Here is a 20,156-nt window from a genome sequence, read left to right on the forward strand (position 1 = left end):
ATTTAAAAAAATTTCCTTATTTTTAAAACAAAAAACTATTTATAAGAATTTAAAAGGCCATTTGATCATTATTCTTTAAAAATGAAGTAAAATAAAGAACAACTTTTAGAAAATAAATAAGAGTTGCTCTTACCAATTTTTAAAAACAAAAGAAAAATATTAACCCAATTAACCATATGTTTTTTTTTAAAAAAAAAAACTTATTTTTAAAAACTATTTTTTATTTTTAATTTAAAAACAGTTTTTTTAAAATAATTTTATAAAACATGGCCAAATGGACCCTTAAACTATTGTTTTCAAAAATAAAATTTTCCAAAATCCCATAATACTCGTTATGTTAAAGCCAATTATTTCAATCTTCCCATCAAATTTTATTTGGATTTCCTTAGGTTTTTCCTGTACTTTGGCCCTTCATAATAAAAGGAATGATCTATCCAGATTGGGTGATAGTTCTTACGTCAGGGATTATGTCATCAAAATTAGTTTAATTAATTACTTAATCAATAAGAACCTTTACTGACGAGTTAAAAGATAAATAATAATAATAATAATAATAAATTAATTAATTAAAAAAGGGAAAAAAAAAAAACCATAAAGAAAGAGAGAGAGAATCGGAATGCAAGATTGAAGATTATTTTTGGTAATGAGGCAACATCTATAGTAGCAAAATTCCTAAATTCTAGAAATAACCCTCCGTTTTCAAAAACACAAAATATGACATTTTTGTAACAAAATATACTCCAATATTTTATACCTATCTTACATAAAATCATTTTTCATTTTGTTTGAAAAACAAAAGGACTTAAATTATCTCTATAAATTTTTTAAATAGGAATATTTTTTTAAAGAGGAAATTATGATCCCCTATTTGGTACCTGTATTTTAAAACAAGAAAAAAAAAATAGAAAGACACCTTTGATAAATTTATGTTTTCTGATTTTAAAATAAAAAAATATAATGTTTTCAAGTGAATTATTAAAAATAAGTTACTATATAAAAAATTATTTTTAAATATATTTAAAAACATAGAAAATATGTTCTTAAAAAGTATCTTTCAAAACTGTTTCCAAAAACTCTTTTTCCAAACCATTTGAAACCCTTGAAAACTTGTACAAGAAGAAAAGAAAAAAAAAAACAGATTTTTGAAAACTTATTTTAAAATAGGGTATTTTTTATAACATATTTTAAGGTTTTCCAATCAATTTTACATATTTTGTAGGGGTTATTTTAAAATTTTAGTCCTATAAGCATGAAAAATCATTGATAATATGAAATATTACAATAAAAGTTATTTTTTAAAAAAATATTGGGAATATAGAAAACTCATTAAGAATATTTTAAGTTCTCAAAAAGACTTTTATTCCAATTTTAAAACTATTCTTAAAAACTAAATTTTGAGAATTATTTTCAAAAATATTCTTAAACAGACATTAAGTTATTCTTGATTTTTAAACTATGTGGTATTAGACTCTTAATGATTTACACTATTTGATTTCCAAAAAAATTGACATAAAATAGGTGGAAAAGAAAATTGAGAGAAAAATGAAAAAAAAAAAAAGGAAAAAAAGAAGAAGAAGAATATAGAAAAATAACAAATAGATTTACAAGTCATGTGGACAATTAGATTATTAAGTTAATGTTAAATTATTTTTTAAATTATTAATAAAAAATATGAAAAAAATAATTCAATAAAAAATGAAACAAAATTGTTAAACCTTTATTGAAGTATTTATGTTTAAAAATATATTGCAGTATTATGACAACATTTGTTTTGTGATAAAAAATTTAGATATCAAATAAAAAAGAATTAAATTTTTATTAAATTAATTTAATCATATTTAATTTTTTACTATTTAATAAATAAATATATGTTATTATTTCTGGAAGCCTATAATGGTGAATATGTTCTAATTAAATAGGATTTGTTTAATAAGATTTTTTTCCTAAAATGGCAAAAAAAGGTACTAATAAAAAATATTTCCTTAACTTTTAAAAAATTAAAATAATAATCATATTTAAATGATTTCTAACTCTTATAAGAAAAAAAAAATTATACTTCAATAATAATCTTCTATTGAAAACTCTGGGAAACTAGAAGGCTTCAAAACAAGCAAGGAGGGAGGGAAAAGGCAATTGGAAAAGAGAGAACTAGCAGAAGCAGAATGAGTTCTGCATTTATGTTTGTACACACATAGACACAATATCATGCATGTGTGTATTTATCCATCCATGTCTATTTTAATAATTAATTATATTAATAATTATTTACCATGGAACTCTAGTTGAATTCTCTAAAGTTAATTACTAGATTATTTAACAACAAATATTGGACTAATTTTATTTAAAAATTGAAAACTATTACATTAAAGGTCATAAATGGATTTGACATAGGTAGTAGAATAATAAACCATGTTGGTGTGGCTTGAGTTTGGCGATGGTAAGGCAAATTCTGACATCCATCTAACAATCTACACCAACCTTAACCTCCTATGCAGTGAATGGATACATGCTTAAGAAATGCTGAATTCCCAGTATGAAAATAAATCACACAAATCTGTAATAGACTGCGTACCAGTTTCATTCCATCTACTCTGAGCCTGACAACTTCAATCCAGAAGTAATTGATATCAACCTAGTAAATTCTTTCTGCCGTAGAAACTGGGCGCAGGAAGATGACGATGACAGTGATGTTATCTTTGCTACCACGTTCAGCTGCTTCGGTTGCCAATCTCTTGGAGCACATTCCAGGCTCTTTAACAGTGTCCCTGATTATGCTCACAACCTCTGCATTGCTCACAACATCCCAGAGCCCATCGCTTGCCATTACCTGAAAAACAACAGTATAATTACTATCTGTTTTTCCAAGGGAAATGTGATGTTCTCACAATCATCTGTCCTTAAAAGAAGGTAGGAAATCCAACTGCCCATGGAATAGTGCTTTATTCACTCAGAACAAGATTTGGAGGACATTATCATAAGTTTCCCATGCAAGTTCCTCCCTTTTCCCATTGAACTTTCTATTTTCAAAATTTCAGTAAGTATGACCATGAATGTGTAAAAAAAAATAAAAAATGCATGAAGATGTAGATGAATTGCAAAGAAGATGCATCTGGAAATTTATTTTTATAACTTTCTTTCAATATTCTATTCTCCTGTACATTTTTTGTTAACATCATTCTCCCATGATATTATGAAACTTTGCCAAATTGGACGTTGGGTTAGTCATTTCTTTGAGTTATGAAACATGACAAGAATCTGTAACGACATATGCTGCTGGCAGAAGATTGTGCGATATCAAAACATGGATGTACATGGGAAATTGACCATTTCTTTCTGTTTGGAAAAACTTGAGGGCAAATGCTTACATGACTACAGTGAATTTATGTATATCCTGAAAATAATGGTCTTAAATACAGAATAAATGAATGTCTTCAAAGGGGACCTACCACCAGGTATTGCTTTAAAATTGAGGAAAAAAGATTCCTCTTTTAGATACTCTGAAGATTACAATAGAATGCATGGATCATGCCATGGCCTGTTCAGAAAACTATACCAAAATGCCACTTTGTTGAGGCCATTATGATATGATGATTTAGAATCAGTACAGAGAATAGTCAAGCAAGAAAGTCAAATTTTAATTATCTTTTCTTTGGGCCATGTATCTTGTTTTAGTTGGACTTAAAATTGTAGGTTCCAAATTTCTACTGTGAGAACCACTCAAAGCATTTGAAGAACTCCCTTGGTCTGACAACTGGAAAGGCTTCAGGATGGAGTTAGCTGGATATACAGACACATATTTCATCCTAAGTTATCCAGGTGCCTAAAGAAAATAAAAAAATTTCAATCATTATTTTGTTTGAGAGTCTTTGGAAATACAACTCTAAACTGACTAAAGTGATGCATAGTCCAGTTACATGCATATTGGCAAATTTTCCTTAAAATTTTATGCATAAGAAGTTTTTATTCTTTTGATAGGCAAAGAGAGGTATATATAATATATCTTATGCATAATAGACATCTTATTAAAACTTTTGCCATTTTTAATGATCATCTTGCACTCAATAGCAAATTTTCTATAATTTGATTTTGTGAGTTAGATTCCACGATTAACAATAAAACACAAGTTACCATCACTTATCAAAATAATGGTTTACCAGGAATTCATCCTCCACCGACAGAATAGTTTCAGTTATCTCAGGTTCTGCAGTTACAGCAGGCTTCAGATCATCATCACCTATGGAACGTGTAACCTGATAAAAGAAACCAACCAATACAACATTTTAAAAAGAATTTCCAATTCATCATATATTTCAAATAATGTTTTCACATATGTCAAAATATGGGTCCTGAAAAGGTCATACCTCCAGTGTCTAAACCAATGAAGAAGTACATCCCTCTAAAACAAAATGACACAAACTAACCAGAAACCACAAGGATACATCAAATGGGCAGGAAAATTTACAATAAATTATCAGCTTCAGCTATGTGCACATCTTTTATTACAAGTTTGTATTGTATGCATTAAAAGAGCTCTTTTAATCATCCCCTAAAATAGGTAGGAAGATCTTGAACAGTTTAGTGCATTATTTTCTTAGTACTTTTTTTCATACAAGCCCCATATTATTTTTCATGTAAAAGTGCCATGTATTTTCTTGCAGGTTTCTAATTCAGGGGCATCTTTTTGTCAAGCTTCTTGATGTTTGGAGTGAACATGCTTCTAGGAAGATGAACCACGGCATACATACTGGATATTCGAGGAATTATGAGTTTGGAATCCATGGATGATAGCTTTGACATTTTGCTAGCTTGTGGTTTCTTTATATCATTGGCTAAATTCCTTTTCAATTATTCATGTAGACAGCAGCTTGTATTGGCTCACGCTTCACCTTTGTACTTTTCCCTAAGAAAAATTACATGACCTGACCCTGAGGCAGAAGTGGGAGTTACGATGATAGAGGACTCCTCTTTTTCTTCAAGGAAAGCAATCATGTTTGGTAATTCATTCATGGAAATTCTACATTATAATTTTGAAACCAAGACTCCTACTAGACCTTCAATTAACTGTAACACAGATGCTAACATATGAAATCCCAAGAAGAAATTTCTTAGAAGAATAACATTATATCGTCTACATTCTTTCTTTCTCTTTTTCTCTCTCTTCCTTTTTTTAGCAGTGCCAAGTACCCCTAGTTGCTCCTCCTTGCTATGGCTGGCAGCCAATCCAACCAATGGCATTGAATGCCATATGAAGCTTCAACTTTTTAACATTTCCAAAACAAAGCTTAACCACATACCATCAGACCAACAAGTGGATGGTTATTATTACATTCTAACCACAGGCATTTGTTGCAGATAAGAGCATACACTCTATAATTTTATGAGGTTGCATAAAGAAAATGACAAAAGTGAAGAAGAAAACCTGAAGAGCAGCAGGACCAACCCTCCATGTATCAACTTGCCATTTGACTTGTCCCCCTGCATTGGTAACACGTTCTCGCTCCTCAAGACAGCTCGCCACATGGTCCTAATCCATAGTCAATTATTGGAAGAATAATACACCACCTTATAGTTAACTAAGAAAGCCAGACGGAATTTGAAGTCAAATTGTAAGGTCCTTGTGATCTCAGGTACCGTTCAAATATGCATTTAACTGATTAAATCAGTCTAAGCTCACCTTACTTAAAGCAAAAGCACAGCCAGCTCGACATAAGATTGTCCTGCAATCACCAGCATTAGCAACAAAAAGCTTGTTTCTAACTATTAGGGCAGCAACTGCAGTGCAACCAGGATGCCAGTCTTTCTGAATAACTCCCTTAGATTTACGACAGGAATCCAGTTCATTCCTAAATGCAACATCTGTTTTCACAAATGCTTCCAATAGTGCATCAGCAGGACTGCATTGAAAAATGCCAAAAAAAAAAAAAATGAAGACATACATAAGAAGTGGAATGATTGACAAGAAGACAAGAAAAGGAGAAACCTGCTTCTGGAACCCAGAGTTTTCAAATATCCAGGAAGAGCCCGAGCTGAAAACTCAGCCGCTGCTGCACCTGCAGATTTTCTTGTCACATGTAACATGTTATAATGTAACCAAATGCCCAGATATTAGGGTGCATTTGGAACCAATCTAAAGGAGAATGACTTCTGATGCTGCAGTACATCCTTAAGATGCCATTTTGAAGGGAAATAATTTCTTTATTTTAAAGAAAATGGACAACTAAAATTTCTCTTTCGACCTACAAACTGGCACTTGTGAACTTTCCTTGATGAGCTTGATGTTTTCAAGGATTCAGTTTATTTCTCCTCAAATGGTTCCTAATTGCCAATACAATCATTTCTCATGATTTAATTTCACGAATCATCAGTACTTTGCTTTTGCACTTCCTTCAATAACCAAATGGAGTACACCATATTCCTTTGGGAAAAGAAATATGACGATAATTTTATCTAAAACACAATATTCTAATCCGAAATTTCTAGAGTTGAAAATAAAAAGTTCAGCTCAAACTAAATCCCTATTTTCAAAGGTTGTCTTCTTCTAAGAGAAATAATCATGGAGAAAAATGAAAAATAATACTTGGAAAATAATTTCTGCTTTGCTTGCAGTCTCTACAGTTCTCTTTAAAATATCCCAAAAGGGAAGCTATGCCTGTTTCTTTTAGGAATAATTTCAACTGTTATGCCTGAGCCAATTAGATAATAAATTGGTTTAATGATTACTAAAGTATTTGCAGCTCTAAAGCCCATCAGAATGCATTCTTCCTCAAATTTAGTACCAAATAGACCCTTAGGATTGACAGTAAGTTGTGTTTAGGTTCACCTCGATGACCATCAAAGATACCAAAAACATGGATATCTTCCTCATTGAACATATTGGGCATAAGAAAGTGAGTATCCTCCATGGTCTCCCTCCTCCCGCACGTAGCGAAGGATCCCCAAGATAGTATTGGATGGTATGTTAAAGGATCATTTGAAGAATCAAACCACATTTCAACACCAGAATCAGCTACAGAAGAAGCTATCTTGGAAAAATTTTCCCCCTGAGCAAGCCAGTTAATGCTTTCCTGGTATGTTCGAAGATTAGTGGCATCATTTATGTGCTGGTCAGCAGGAAAAATAGAAGGTTCTCCAAGGATATTTTCCTTCTCTTTTACTGTCTTCCTGTGCTCCAATATTGGATCAAGTTCCATTACTATCTCATCAAAAGAAGGCCTATTTTGGGGATTCACGTCCCAACACCTCTGTATCAATGACAGTAACCTTTCTGGTGCAGCTGACTCCAAGCCAGCAAGAACTGGTCGCAATCCTTCAGATGCCACAGCTGCTGTAAGTTGCTGTTCAGTGTAGTTCATTTCGAGCACAGTGTGGGCCTGCCAGAAGTACATGTTATGAACTAATAAAGCACCTCCAAGCAAGTACAAAGCTGGGGAGTCAAACCATATAAGGTTATTTGGTAATGCTTAAGAAGATGATATCTTTGGATGGCCATCACAAACAAAACTACAACTGAACTTTTTCAGTAACATAAGCATGAAGGAGCCCCACCAAATGTCTAGAAGAATATTGATGATGATATTGAATGAATGTTTGTGCTTGACGGATGATTACAAGAAAGAGTATAGCATGTGATGCAAGTTTCAATAGAGTTTATGGAAATCTTGTTTCGCATTGAACAATAGCATAAAGATAAGAGATGATTTGAGGTGAAAGATGGATGATTGAGAACTTTAGATGGCATTTCAAGTTGGTAATATTTAGTTAAATTGAATGCTTCTTCCTGAGCCATCCAAAAGGAAACTTGTTAGCTTCCAGTTTGGTTGCAACAAGGAAAAGAAAAAAAGTTCTAAAATTTTTAAAATCTCACATTTCAAATTATCTGATTTTGGACTCAAAAGACAAACTATGCATACGCCTCATTCCAACTATATGGAGTTGCGAGCACAAATATTCTATAGCCCAGTCATCTCAGCTGCTCTGCATTGTGCCAAACCATTGTCAATAAACAAATGAAAAAATTCCTAAATCAGGACTAGGTGGTTTTGTGTTATTGTTTTCTGTGTAGTTGATTTTTTCTTTTTTCACCCTAATATGGGGCATCTTGTGCCCCTGCTATGTACATAGGATGCATCCCTTTTTTAGTCACTTTTTATTGAATTTTTGTTTGTCTATCAAAGAAAAATGTATGAAGCTTTATTATAATGGATTGAATGCTTACAACATCCAAAGAATGATTTCTAAAAATCATAAGATCCTAATAAGATAAAATCAAATCAAATTTAAATACTGATGAAAATCCTACAACATAATACAAAGATCAATTAATTTTATTTGGTGTACATTATCACAATGCTCCATAACATGATCTTTTCTAGACCAAAACTCAAACAACCATAACACCCATAAACCCCTCTCCCCCATTCCCACCCAACCAAAAAAAAGGGGAAAAAAACAACCTTCCAAAAGTACATTCAACTTTGAAAAATAAAATCTGAAAGTTAGAAGTTTGATCTTGACAAGTGATGTCTCATTTTATTGTTGTATTCCTTATTGTTCGGAGTTGCTTTTGAATCTCAGTTTTTCTGGTGGGTATCAATTGATGAAGGGACTCAGAACAAAGGAGAGCATCAAATGAGAGAAGACCTTACTGTGACAAGGGCAAGGTGGGGCCTTCATGAAACAATAAGCTTGGGGTTTCAATTGAATTCCTCATGCATCTCTCTTTTCTATTCTTCTTCATCCTCCAAATCAGCCACAGGCAATGCATTGAGGATCCATGAACAAGAACTGATGACATATAAGGGACTGGCTTTGAGAAAGGAGATTATTGGGATGAGGGGCTGCCATCCAATTGTTCCAGAAGACCCCTGCAGGATTTTCTCACACCTCTGTATCATGCAAGAAATGAGGAAATGAATGGAGCTGATAGCTGCTTCTGCTTCTCATATCAAATATTCAATTCCCACAAAACACCAGCACTTTTTCATAATTGTCTCACTAAGCTGCCTAAACAAGTAGCTGTGGGTCCTGTAATATACTTGCCTAATCAATATCAACCCATCCCTAAATGCTGGAAGCCTATGTAGAACCTGTGCTTGGAGTGGAGACCTCACGTAGTTGAATGATCCAAAATAAATTGAGAGCATAAAACCAATTTAGGCTGCAAAACAGGGGACAAGATAGCCTTAAAGCATAATTTTGTGCCCCGTGATTGAGATATGAGGCCCAAAATTGCCGGTATCTTGTTCTCTTGCACTGTATACCTCTTTCTATAAAGGTTTATGCTCACTGAGCTTCCTCAGCCCCTCACAAGTTTGTTTATGAATTTTAGGTATATGAAAAAAATTTATTTCCATTCTCTCTTTTCTGTAAAAAAGTAAACCACACAATGAAGATATAAGCACATTGTAGAAACAGGAGAAAGAGTGGACAACAAATACTTAGGATGGACAGGTAGCAAGTTTCTACCAAAGAATTGAAGGTGTTGAAGAAATTCAAGGCAATGCCCAAAATGTTCTATTATCACCAAGAGAAATGGAGTTTAAAGATTTATTTTAAAATGGTTTAGAGGTTTGCGATCACTCTAGGGAGGGTTTCGTAAAAACCACAAGACCATAATAAAACTAAATCAAATTAAATATGAACTGAAGTTCTAACCTTATCGAATCTCTAATTGATATGCTTTTCCCAATCTAAACTATAGTGATGAAGTAATCGCTTTTGATTTGGTGCATCTCACTCACATTATTACAATGCTCTGTGACATGATCTATATATAGAAAAGTAAAATTTAAAGCATGAAAATAATGTGATTGAGATACACCAAATTACTACAGGTATAAAACATCACAGAGAGAAGATATTAGATTAGGATTTATCAGATATTTAATATTTTCATCAACTTGGGAGTAGAAGATTTGTGTATCTTAGGATTTCTACACAATCCCTTCTCATAATTACAGCAAGCATAAGATCATAATCAATAAAACTTTATTTTTTGTGTTTCTTCATAGTATTAGAGTGGGTTGATCAAATCTTACTCAATGCTTCTCATCCGTTGCTTCTGCTTGTCCAACAGCAGACACTCAATTGCACATGCAGCAAAAGGCTTTTCTGCCTTCTCCACTTTCCTCTCTTTAAATCATGGATTGACTTGTCACCTTTGAAGCTCTCCAATGCTATCAGTAAGTTTTTTTTTTTTTTAATGTCATTACTAACATGATTTAGCCACTACTTCTTCCTTGTAGATGAGTTCAATCATCTCCAAGACTTTATAACTCACTTAGAGGAAGAAGAAGAACATTCCCTTAAGTGTTCCGAAGTTTAAGCTTAGCAGTCCACTGATGCCCCATTTGGTCCAAATAGGAACCCCATACCATAGGGATGCCCACTTTTTATGCCATTGGAGGGGCTCATCTAATGGCATAGCTCTTAATTAGTTAGGGAAGAAATCCCCTCTTTGGAAACCAAAACTAAGACTCTGTAAACAACCACAATCTGGAGCCTTCTGGTAGAAAAGAAGTGTTAATGAGCTATTTGAGTCATTAGTTCGGTAGTTTATTACAGTTTTTACTGAGTTTTAGTGCATCAGGGGAATTAGTTTCAGTTGAAGTGACTGCAGATAGTTTCATTATTTTCATGTCCTGCATCTTCATCCTCAATCATATTACTATCTGATTAATCACCACCAATAAAATGTCAATGCAGAAACAACTTTGAACAATACACATAGAGCATTAAGGTGATGCATCCTCCATCAGGGATCAAAATTATAAGGACTTTAATTTCAATTCCAATGAATGAATGAGCATGAGAAAGAGAGAGAAACATTTAAAGAATTGTAATAGTAGGAGCTAAATGCGCCAAGTCACTGTGTATCTCATCATAATATTCTTGACAAGGGCAATGATACAAACAAGGATTTCATGAAAAGTTCAGTTCCTTGATTAAGACATACAAAATTGATTGATGTTCTGATCTTTTAGGTACATGGATTCTACATAAACCTTTAGTTACCATCAAAATCATTATGAAAAAAAGCTCCACTTTTTTTTTTTTTTAACTCCTTTACATAGGTGCATTTTAATCAAAACAAGTAACAAACAGCATGCAAATAAAGAATGCTTACCTGAGCTTCTGCTCGAAGATCAGTATATGGCACAACACCAGTAAGTAGCTCACTGCAATATGTTGGAGCCAGAGATTTACATTTATAGAGGGGAAGACAGATATATACTTTAACTGCAAATAGTTCTAGATTACAATACAGAGATTTACATTTATAGAGGGGAAGACAGATATATACTTCAACTGCAAATAGTTCTAGATTACAATAATCCAAAAAGTGATCAATAAACATGACAAACTATTGTTTTTATCTTTAAAGTATGTACCGTTGTCTCAGAGAATCTAATAATGCATTAATTAGAGAAAAATCAATGGGGAAGTATTTGTTTCCCTTTACTTTGCCACAAGTGCACCGCCAAAGCCTCTATTAAAGACATTATAGTGTTTTTATGGATCATTCATATTTTCATAAAAGAAGTTCCTATTTATTGTTACATCTAGCTCAATCTACTCAAGAATTCAATATTTTAGTTCCAACCCTCAATTAGGCAAAAAAATGATATGGAAATTGTTTTTATTATCCTATTGTAATAAGCATACAAGACCTAACCAAAGTCCGAAGGAGCATAAATGCACGTGCGGTTCCACTTTTAGAAGAAAAAAACCACCATGTGAACTAATCTGTAATAATCTTGAAAATGTATGCCTTTGCAGTCTGAGAAGCAGGGTTTTGAATTGTAGTTTCAGCTAAAAACTTCAAAGGCCTGAAAAGGAAACATTTTGTTCACATTTAAGGAAGTTGAAGGAAACAGCCCATAAGACCCAGAAACTTTATTAGATCTAAGGCCAAGTCTTCGCATGATAATAATAGTCGCTTCATCCAAATCTGGATTATATTTTCCTTTCTATTGAGTTTTCAATCCGTCTGTCAACAAGCACATTTGAACTGGCATTAAAGAGAAAAACTATCGCCTTTCATTGATATGCTTTAGGCCTTCTCCATTGAACTAAGTAGTTATATGGATACCTGGATCCCCATTTCATTTTCTTCTTAAAGTTGGAAGATTCAAAACATAAATTGAAATTTTAGAAAATTACAAAGTAAACATCCTATATTTAATACTCATATTTAACATATCAACATATACAAATAAAATTTGATGTTTGTTTTTAAAGATCTATTATAAAGAAATTATCATTACATAAACCATGTGAACATGTTTGTATCATCAGATAAACATCAAATTTATATGTATCTGATAGTTTTTAATAATTTGAGAGCCTTTTGGATATAAAAACTGAGAACAGAACAGTAGAATGTGATTTTTCCGAAGCAATAACAGCACAAGATACTAGCAAGTAACTGAATTTTAATTTTCCCTTGAGTCAAGATATCGGAAATCATTGAAGTTATATAACACAAATCCTCAACTTGCTCAAGATTCTTACTTAATTGATACTCCAAAACTGTATACATCTGATTTTTCAGTATGTATCTCCTTCCTCAATATTTCAGGTGCCATATAAATTAGTGTCCCAACCATGTTCTTCTTATGGAAGCCACCAGTTGGCTTTCCAGATGATCTCCAATTTTCAGTGGAAACTTGTTTCAGATCTGCCTTGTATTCTGCCAAACCAAAATCTGCCAGGTGTGGGTAAATTTTTTTGTCAAGCTGCATCAGAAGCATTATGTTAGTTGAACAAGCTAACCAAAAAGATCACAAAAGTTTACCTACTCAGAACTATTAACTTGCAAAAAAAAAAAAAAAACACAAATCAACGCCAGCATAAGGCTAAAAATATACTGACTAAAGAAGGTTTTAGGAACATGTGATGGACATTACAAGAACATTTGCTGGTTTCACATCCCTATGTATAATCCCAAGGTTATGTAGATATTGCAGAGCTCTTGCTGTAAAAAGGAAGAAGGAGAAAAGAAAAATTGAAATATTATCATCCAACAGAAACTCTAGTAAACCTTTATCAGAGAGAAGAGATAAAACAAAGAAAAGGTTAGCCAGTCACCCAAAAGAAGTAGCATGAATGGATACACTGCATTCCTAATTAATCATGCAAAGACCAAGACAGGTTTAAGATGATACCAAAACAATCTAGACAACTTAATTCCAACTTACAAAAATAGAACATCTCAATCCACAATTCAATGTATATGATATAATTGATTTTTAGTCACCCTAAATTTTCTTTTCATTTGGAACATATAGATTCTTTTATCTAGTAACTTTTCAATATTGGTTATGAAATCCAATTGAGACCATATATATATATAAAATAAAAAAAGGAGGCAATATTCATAAAGGCAAATTGGTTTTAAATGATAGCTTTGAATACGAAAAGCAAGACTAGTTCATTAAGTTACCACAACAGAAGCTTTGGGGTCTCTCTATTATGTCATGTTTTGAAGTATCAGCTGATAACTATATTTCCATTTACATACTAGAGTTGGCATGGACCTATTCAGATTTAAAAGCTTTTACATGACAAGTTAGCTGTTTATGAAAGACAGGTTTGTCAAGTATCAAAAGAAACTTATATGCATCATAACAGTGATTTTTGACGCATAACTAACACATTTCTTTCATAAAAAACCCTAGCTGAAAAGAATGTATTCCTAACCTCACATGTAACAAAAGTTAGTTGAAAGAATAAATGATGAAACAATTAAATGCAAAAATGGTGTTTATTTTTGTTTTTGTTTTTGTTTTTTAAGTATCTAATATCTACGGACACCTTAGGATAGCTTCAAAAATTAAAAATCCAAAACTGATGATATGCTATCACATCACTGTGTTAGCTCATGTAGTGAAATTTTCATCACATTATATGCTTTGAACTGTGTTCTGCTTGTCTCAAGAGTTCCAATGTATATTTCCCTTCTTTCTATTTTTTCCTTTTTCTTGATTTTTTTTACAATATTTTTGTGTATCACAGCCTATTAGCTGTTATGGGATTGTACTGCAGGGTACTAAGTTGTGTTGGGTCCACAAATACCATGGTTAGTATCAATACTTAAAACCATGATATGCAAATCTTTGAAGCTAAAATATTACCAAATAATATTTTGCAAGCATCATATGTGTGTGCATATACATACACGTACATACATACATAAATACATACATACATACATATATATATATATATACAAAAACATATTTAATGCTTCCCTGAAAAGAGAATCATTCTTTAACAAAATTGGCTATAAGAAAAAATTAGGATTGCCAAGTAAGGGAATTCTGAAGTTTATCTGAATTTTTCAAAATTAATTAGGAAAACAATTCACAAATTAGGCATGTTGCAGTTACAGATAATTGATAAAAGAATTCAGAATCATTATGAAAAAAAGTAGGGCATGAATCTGAAAGAGGGAAAAGCAACCCTTCTCGGAAATGAAGCAGCATAATTCATCATTGTTCATTATGTTCAACAATTTCATAATTTTGAAAATTATTCACCAATTATTTTCAAAATCCACCAGTTTCCTAGGCTATATAAAAAAGAAAGAACATATCCAGAAATTCACATAATAGTAATAAGCACATCTCTGACTTTCTTTTCATCCAGATAGAAAACAGAACATGACTAACAAGATACTCTATTGATAAAAGGACCAACACCAAGCAGAACAACACTTAAAAAGCCGTCAAGAGAGAAAAAAAAAAAAATTATTTACCTAACTGGACGGTGATCATGAGAGCCTGATCGATACCCGGGCTCCATTCTTCCACATGTAGTTTGTCAGCAAGATTGCCAGATTCATAGAATTCAAAGAAGAACATGTAATTTGGAGGCTTTGCGTGTGCCGCAACTAGTTTCGCTATCCCCGGATGATCTAGCTTGCTGCATTATCAATATTGTCATATTTAAAATTCCAAATAAACCCATTAAGATTTTGAATATATATTCACAAAAAAGAAAAGACAGAAGGATAAAAATGTAGACCATAAGAGTTGCAACTCCTTGTGGAATTTATCAATGTCTTGAGAAGTAGACAAGATGGGTTTCTTGACAGCAACTTTCTTCCCATCCAAACAAGCTTCATAAACAACGCTCTCCGCCCCTGCACACTCATCACACCAAACAAAGAAATTATAAAATTCTGAAGAGAAATGTGTAGGTAAATTACTAAAGAAATTGATATTACCTCGGGCGATTGGGGAAAGGAGAGAGTAGAAAGAAGAAGGAAGACAAAGAGGAATTGATTCGCTGCTGCAACAGCCTCTGAAGCAAGTGTTTGGCTGCACAATTTCCACGCCCATCTCTTTCTCTCTCTCTGAATCAATGAAAATAGTAACTGAGAAAATGACTGATGAACCATCCGCTTGTAGGAAGAGGATGATGATATAGCTCCATGATAGGATGGGCCTGAATGATTAGCGGGAGGGCCCATTTTTCCATGTCATTTTCCGTTTTAGAAATGTAAGCCCAATCTCATTCTCAAGGAAATGAGCCTCATAACAGTGGAACGAGATGTTTCTTGGAAGCTTCTTCTAATCGGATTGCGTAAGGCAACGACTGGTTCGGGCGGGTCATCCCATCCCGACCTACCCGATTTTTTTAATCTACTCTTTATCCCATCCAGTCTATAGAAATTCAAATGGGTACGAGAATTTCCTATCATCTTCTCCTTTATTTATTTATTTATTTATTTATTTTTAGGATTTGAGTTATATTATATTTAAATAAATATTGTAAATTTTTATAATTTACTTTTATAAAAATAAATTTAGATTTTATATTTTTAATTTTTTTTGAAAATATTAACTTTTTATTTAATTATTATAAATGGGGAGATATCAAATATAAAAAAACTTATATTTGATTTATTTATTTATTTTTATTCTAAACTTATCTTATTAGGAGTGAAGTGATCCAATACTAAAACCAATGTTGGTTTTCATTTCATTTTATTGCGATGAAGATTCAAACCAAAGCCCCCTTGATAATTAAACTCAACAGACATGCAAAACGATCCGGTCTTGTTTGTGTCGTTTTGGTTGGACTTTGAATTGGGTTTGGGCCTGGGCTTGGATGCTAGCAAGAAGGAAGAATGGAAAGCGGTCCACTCCAGAATATCGGGTCAAATCCGACCCGTTTCAGATCTTGACAGCGAAGCCTTTGGTATTGCTTATAAACGAAGCAAGGCAACTCCAGAGACCGGAGAAGAAGTGCGTTGTCTTTAGGGGAGAAAAGCGAAAGGATATTTATGGAGCTCAATAGGTTGGTTATCTTGTCGCTGAGTTTTGTGCTGGTCTCTCAGATAGGGTTTTGCAGAGAGGACAGTTTCATAAGGATGCCGAAGACGATGAACCTTCTCGGTGGTGTTCGGGATTGTGGAGGAATCCAAAACAGCGCTGAGATAGAGAGCATCGCTCGATTCGCGGTGCAAGAGCATAACAAGAATCAGGTTTTTCTTTGCTTTATTTATTTTTTAAATCTATATTGGTCTGTCGTCTGTTTGGTTGTCGAGAAAATTCAAGAAGGAAACAGAAATATTTTTTATTTTTTATTTTTTTTTAATTGCTTACATGTGGTGTTAGGTTTAGGGTATTGTGTGTGTGTGTGTTCAGATATGAGATTTTGAGTACTGTTTAATAATTTATTATTTATTCTTCCCATCAACCCGGTTTAGGTTTTCTAGTATGAGATGCTCTTCTGTTTCTCTTACTTCGGCTGAGGGAATTTAGGGGGCCTAAAACAGAATTCGGAACATGTTACTAGATTCCCTGTTTTCTATCCTTTTACGATGTTTCAGCGATGGAACAGATATTTATGTTGCCTATTAGAAATTTAGGTTTGAGATTTTACTCCCTGTCTAGGATACTAATCCTTTCCGTTTGTTTGCCGGGAACATGTGGGAAAAGAAAATAAAACTTGGAATTTTGTAACATGTTCGCTTACGATCGACTGTTTCAAGATTCTGGGTGGTTTTTTTTACAGGACGCCTTTTAAATGAACTTGCTTCGATATGGCTGACATTTCTGACTTCTCTTCTGTGTTTTAAGTCAGAATAAAATTTTCGGAGATAATACAGCAAAATTGATTTATTTGGGTTTGTATTTTAATTGAAGCAATGTACTGTTGGCAAATTAGACTTGATGCCTAAAGGAAGATTTGGTTCCGGAACTTAGAAAAGTTTGCATGCTTATAAACAACTGAATATCAAAAAATAGTGGGTTTGTATTTTAATTGATAAAAACGATGAAATACCAGAACATTTAGCTTATATAAAAAAATAAAAATAAATAAATAAAAGAAATACTAGAACACCTATTTTATTTTTCTTTTTCAAAATTCTTGCAAATTCCAGAAACTATTTTCCATTCTTTAAATCTCTAAATTTTAATTATTGGAAGGTGCTAGTGTCAAATTTCTGCAGGGCGCTTTTTTTTTTTTCATGAGTGGCATGTAATTTCAAGGTTGGTCTGATTATAAAAGAGGATAAAATGATAATAAACTAATCCATCCAAGGATAAAATTCATTTCTGATTTCATGTACATATTCCTCTCTCCTAAACTTTTCTTTTGTATTGATCCTTTCATTCTAAATGGTTTGGTGGATTGCCTTTTTACACTTCTGTTTCTGTTGGATTTTTCATACAGAATGCCCTTCTTGAGTTTGCGAAGGTGTTGAAGGCCAAAGAACAGGTGGTTGCTAGCAAGATATACTATCTAACCCTGGAAGCCATTGATGCTGGTAAGAAGAAGATATATGAAGCAAAAGTTTGGGTGAAGCCATGGATGAATTTCAAGGAGTTGCAAGAATTTAAGCATGCTCAAGAGACCAAGTCATTTACCTCTTCAGACCTTGGTGTTAAACAAGGTAATGGACTATTCTAGGTATACTTGCATTACAAAGTTGTAATGGTGGTTTTGATTAATATCTACTGAACTATGGGCTGTTGTAGTTGATTTATTTCTTCTTGTACCACACTGCTCTTGCATGGAAAGTTACCTAATTGTTGATGTGTTTCTATGCTACATGTAAACTTGAAAATGCATGAGCCTGTGTCTAACCCAGCATGACTGCATGGCATGGTGAATAATATGGCTGTTCTGGAAACTTCGCCTTTCTGCACTAGGAGGAGAGAGATATAGCTCTAGTTATCTATATTTTCTCGTTGCTGCTGGCATAATTAGCTTTTTTTCCCCCGAAAAAAAATGGCAACAGGATCATAAATTTATATCTGATTTGATGTTTATTTTGAGTTTAATCTTTATCTTCACCATCTCTGGCATGCTATATTATGTGCAAACTATATTTGGTTCTGAAGCATAGAGCCAGATGATACTTAAATAACTCAACTGTGGTACACAACTCGGATATTCCACAGTATACGAACCGGAATAGAAGAAATAATCATCCCTGGGTTGCAATGCAGCCGAGCTGAGTTGAACATTTCATGGTCACACCCATGTTATCAATGCATGTCCGTTTGGCAAATATTGAAGCATTTCATCTGCCCATGATCATGTAACTCCCTGTGTACAGTTATAAGGATATATATGAATATGAAAGAAAAGGAGAAAAAGAATGAACATTCTCATCTTCCCAATGTTCTGACTCTTAGAAACCACATTCAGCCCTATCCCAGTGTTAGGAGCTTGGATGAATCTAACACCTCACACCTAGTCATTACCCTGTTTCTTTATGTTTCATTTTTTTTTTTTTTTTGTATGAATGTCTATGTATATTAGTTGAATATGATACTTTGATACACAGCAGGGTTGTTTAAGTCTTCTGGAAATCACAAATATTAAAAAGAAAAAAAAATTATAAAATCACAAATGTCATTTTTAAGTCTTTTAGAAGTCACAAATGTCCAATAACCCACTTCTAGAAATCATGCTTCACTACATGGTTATTTTAAAATATGTGATTTTATTCAAAAGAAATTTTGAAGGGAAGTAACTTTGAAATGTAATAAAGGTGTCCTTTATCTTAACACTTGCTTTTGGTTGCCTGCAGATTACTAATTTTGTTGAAATTAAGTAGTGTTGTGCCAAGTAACTGAACACTTGGTTTCCATGTGTAGCATGTGCCTATCTGACATTGTATATATGTGTTGGCTACAGAGATAATTAAAATGCCTGCTGATTCATGTGCCTTAGAATAGGAATGTCTCATGCTCCTTCCAAATCCTGAGTTATCCCCAGGAATCACATGACTGTTGAAATCATAGCCTAATCTTGCTTTTTACCGCAAAAAGCTAGTAATGTGTCTAAACCTTGACCTGATGCTAGCACGGCCTTTATTTGAAGTCCTTTTTTTAATCCTTTTTAAGAGGATATTCTGTAACTGATGGTTAACTGGGCCCATTCTGCAAAATCAGATGGCCATGGGTCAGAATGGCAAGTAGTGCCAACTAATGATCCTGAGGTCCAGGATGCTGCAAATCATGTTGTTAAAAGCATCCAGATGAGGTCCAACTCGATTTTCCGATATGAACTTTTAGAGATTCTTCTAGCTAAGGCCAAGGTTGGCATTTTATACTCTCCTTTCAAGTTCCAATCTTAAAATGTTCTTACAATCACATATTGGTTCCTTGTTCAAATGTAGGTCATTGAAGGTTCAGCCAAATTTGATTTGCTTCTGAAGTTGAAATGGGGAAGTAAGGATGTGAAGTTCAAGGCTGAAGTAAATAAGAATATTGAAGGAAAGTTCTGTTCAACCCAGTGGAAAGAAGATCATCTCTGAATCTGGTAATCATCGTCATTTGTTCGATATGTGTAAATCGATCAAACCTAGTACACAATGCTTGATTATACTGATGTTACTTTTGTTGGTGCGAGTTGGATAAGAAAACACCAAGTTCCATAATAGCAAACTTATATGTAAATATGTTTTGTGATTTATGTCAGATTGCTTATACCTATTATCATTGCTTAAACTTATTGCGCATTCAAATGTTTCTTTCCTTTATTTGATGGCACTTTCTTTAGAGTCGCAAGTTTGGGAAACTGTCATATGACAGGACAATGTTTCATTTAGAGTGGAATAGCTAATGAACCCTAAAATTTAGATCCCTGCATAGTGCTTGGAAGGAAAACTTATCAAGTGGGGGGAAGAA

General features: G+C 33.2%; 2 protein-coding genes across 3 annotated transcripts; one reads left to right on the plus strand and one right to left on the minus strand.

Annotated features, from left to right (window-relative positions):
- Positions 1 to 2,326: 2,326 nt before the first annotated feature.
- On the minus strand, positions 2,327 to 15,415 carry LOC117920472 (protein kinase and PP2C-like domain-containing protein). Of its 2 annotated transcripts, XM_034838026.1 has the most exons (12): positions 15,230 to 15,409; positions 15,028 to 15,145; positions 14,759 to 14,925; positions 12,909 to 12,976; positions 12,514 to 12,737; positions 11,126 to 11,177; positions 6,821 to 7,370; positions 5,981 to 6,050; positions 5,675 to 5,894; positions 5,420 to 5,524; positions 4,155 to 4,250; positions 2,327 to 2,827 (listed from the first exon to the last, which is right to left on the minus strand). In XM_034838026.1, exons 1-12 carry the CDS (start codon positions 15,342 to 15,344, stop codon positions 2,633 to 2,635), a joined length of 1,980 nt encoding a protein of 659 aa, XP_034693917.1. In that variant the 5' UTR covers positions 15,345 to 15,409; the 3' UTR covers positions 2,327 to 2,632. The 2 variants fall into 2 exon arrangements, with proteins under 2 accessions (XP_034693917.1, XP_034693918.1); XM_034838027.1 differs by lacking the exons at positions 2,327 to 2,827; positions 4,155 to 4,250 and having other exon boundaries at positions 5,423 to 5,573; positions 15,230 to 15,415.
- An 827-nt stretch (positions 15,416 to 16,242) lies between these two features.
- LOC117921125 (cysteine proteinase inhibitor 12-like) lies at positions 16,243 to 19,984 on the plus strand. The gene is made up of 4 exons (XM_034838918.1): positions 16,243 to 16,492; positions 17,689 to 17,908; positions 19,419 to 19,564; positions 19,646 to 19,984. The coding sequence occupies exons 1-4, from the start codon at positions 16,292 to 16,294 to the stop codon at positions 19,781 to 19,783; spliced, it is 705 nt and encodes a 234-aa protein (XP_034694809.1). The 5' UTR covers positions 16,243 to 16,291; the 3' UTR covers positions 19,784 to 19,984.
- Positions 19,985 to 20,156: the final 172 nt, after the last annotated feature.

This window comes from Vitis riparia, chromosome 8 (assembly GCF_004353265.1).
Source record: "Vitis riparia cultivar Riparia Gloire de Montpellier isolate 1030 chromosome 8, EGFV_Vit.rip_1.0, whole genome shotgun sequence".
NCBI classification, from domain to species: Eukaryota; Viridiplantae; Streptophyta; class Magnoliopsida; order Vitales; family Vitaceae; genus Vitis; species Vitis riparia.

Bases quoted from the DNA above. Each gene is read 5' to 3' on its own strand.
- LOC117920472 (XM_034838026.1), bottom strand. From the start codon at position 15,344: ATGGGCGTGGAAATTGTGCAGCCAAACACTTGCTTCAGAGGCTGTTGC. The intron at 15,146-15,229 runs GTAATATCAATT...ATGAGTGTGCAG, and splicing joins CCTTTCCCCAATCGCCCGAG to GGGCGGAGAGCGTTGTTTAT. The intron at 12,977-14,758 runs GTAAATAATTTT...TCCTTTTTACAG, and splicing joins CATGATCACCGTCCAGTTAG to CAAGAGCTCTGCAATATCTA.
- LOC117921125 (XM_034838918.1), top strand. From the start codon at position 16,292: ATGGAGCTCAATAGGTTGGTTATCTTGTCGCTGAGTTTTGTGCTGGTC. The intron at 16,493-17,688 runs GTTTTTCTTTGC...TTTTTCATACAG, and splicing joins AAGAGCATAACAAGAATCAG to AATGCCCTTCTTGAGTTTGC. The intron at 19,565-19,645 runs GTTGGCATTTTA...GTTCAAATGTAG, and splicing joins TTCTTCTAGCTAAGGCCAAG to GTCATTGAAGGTTCAGCCAA.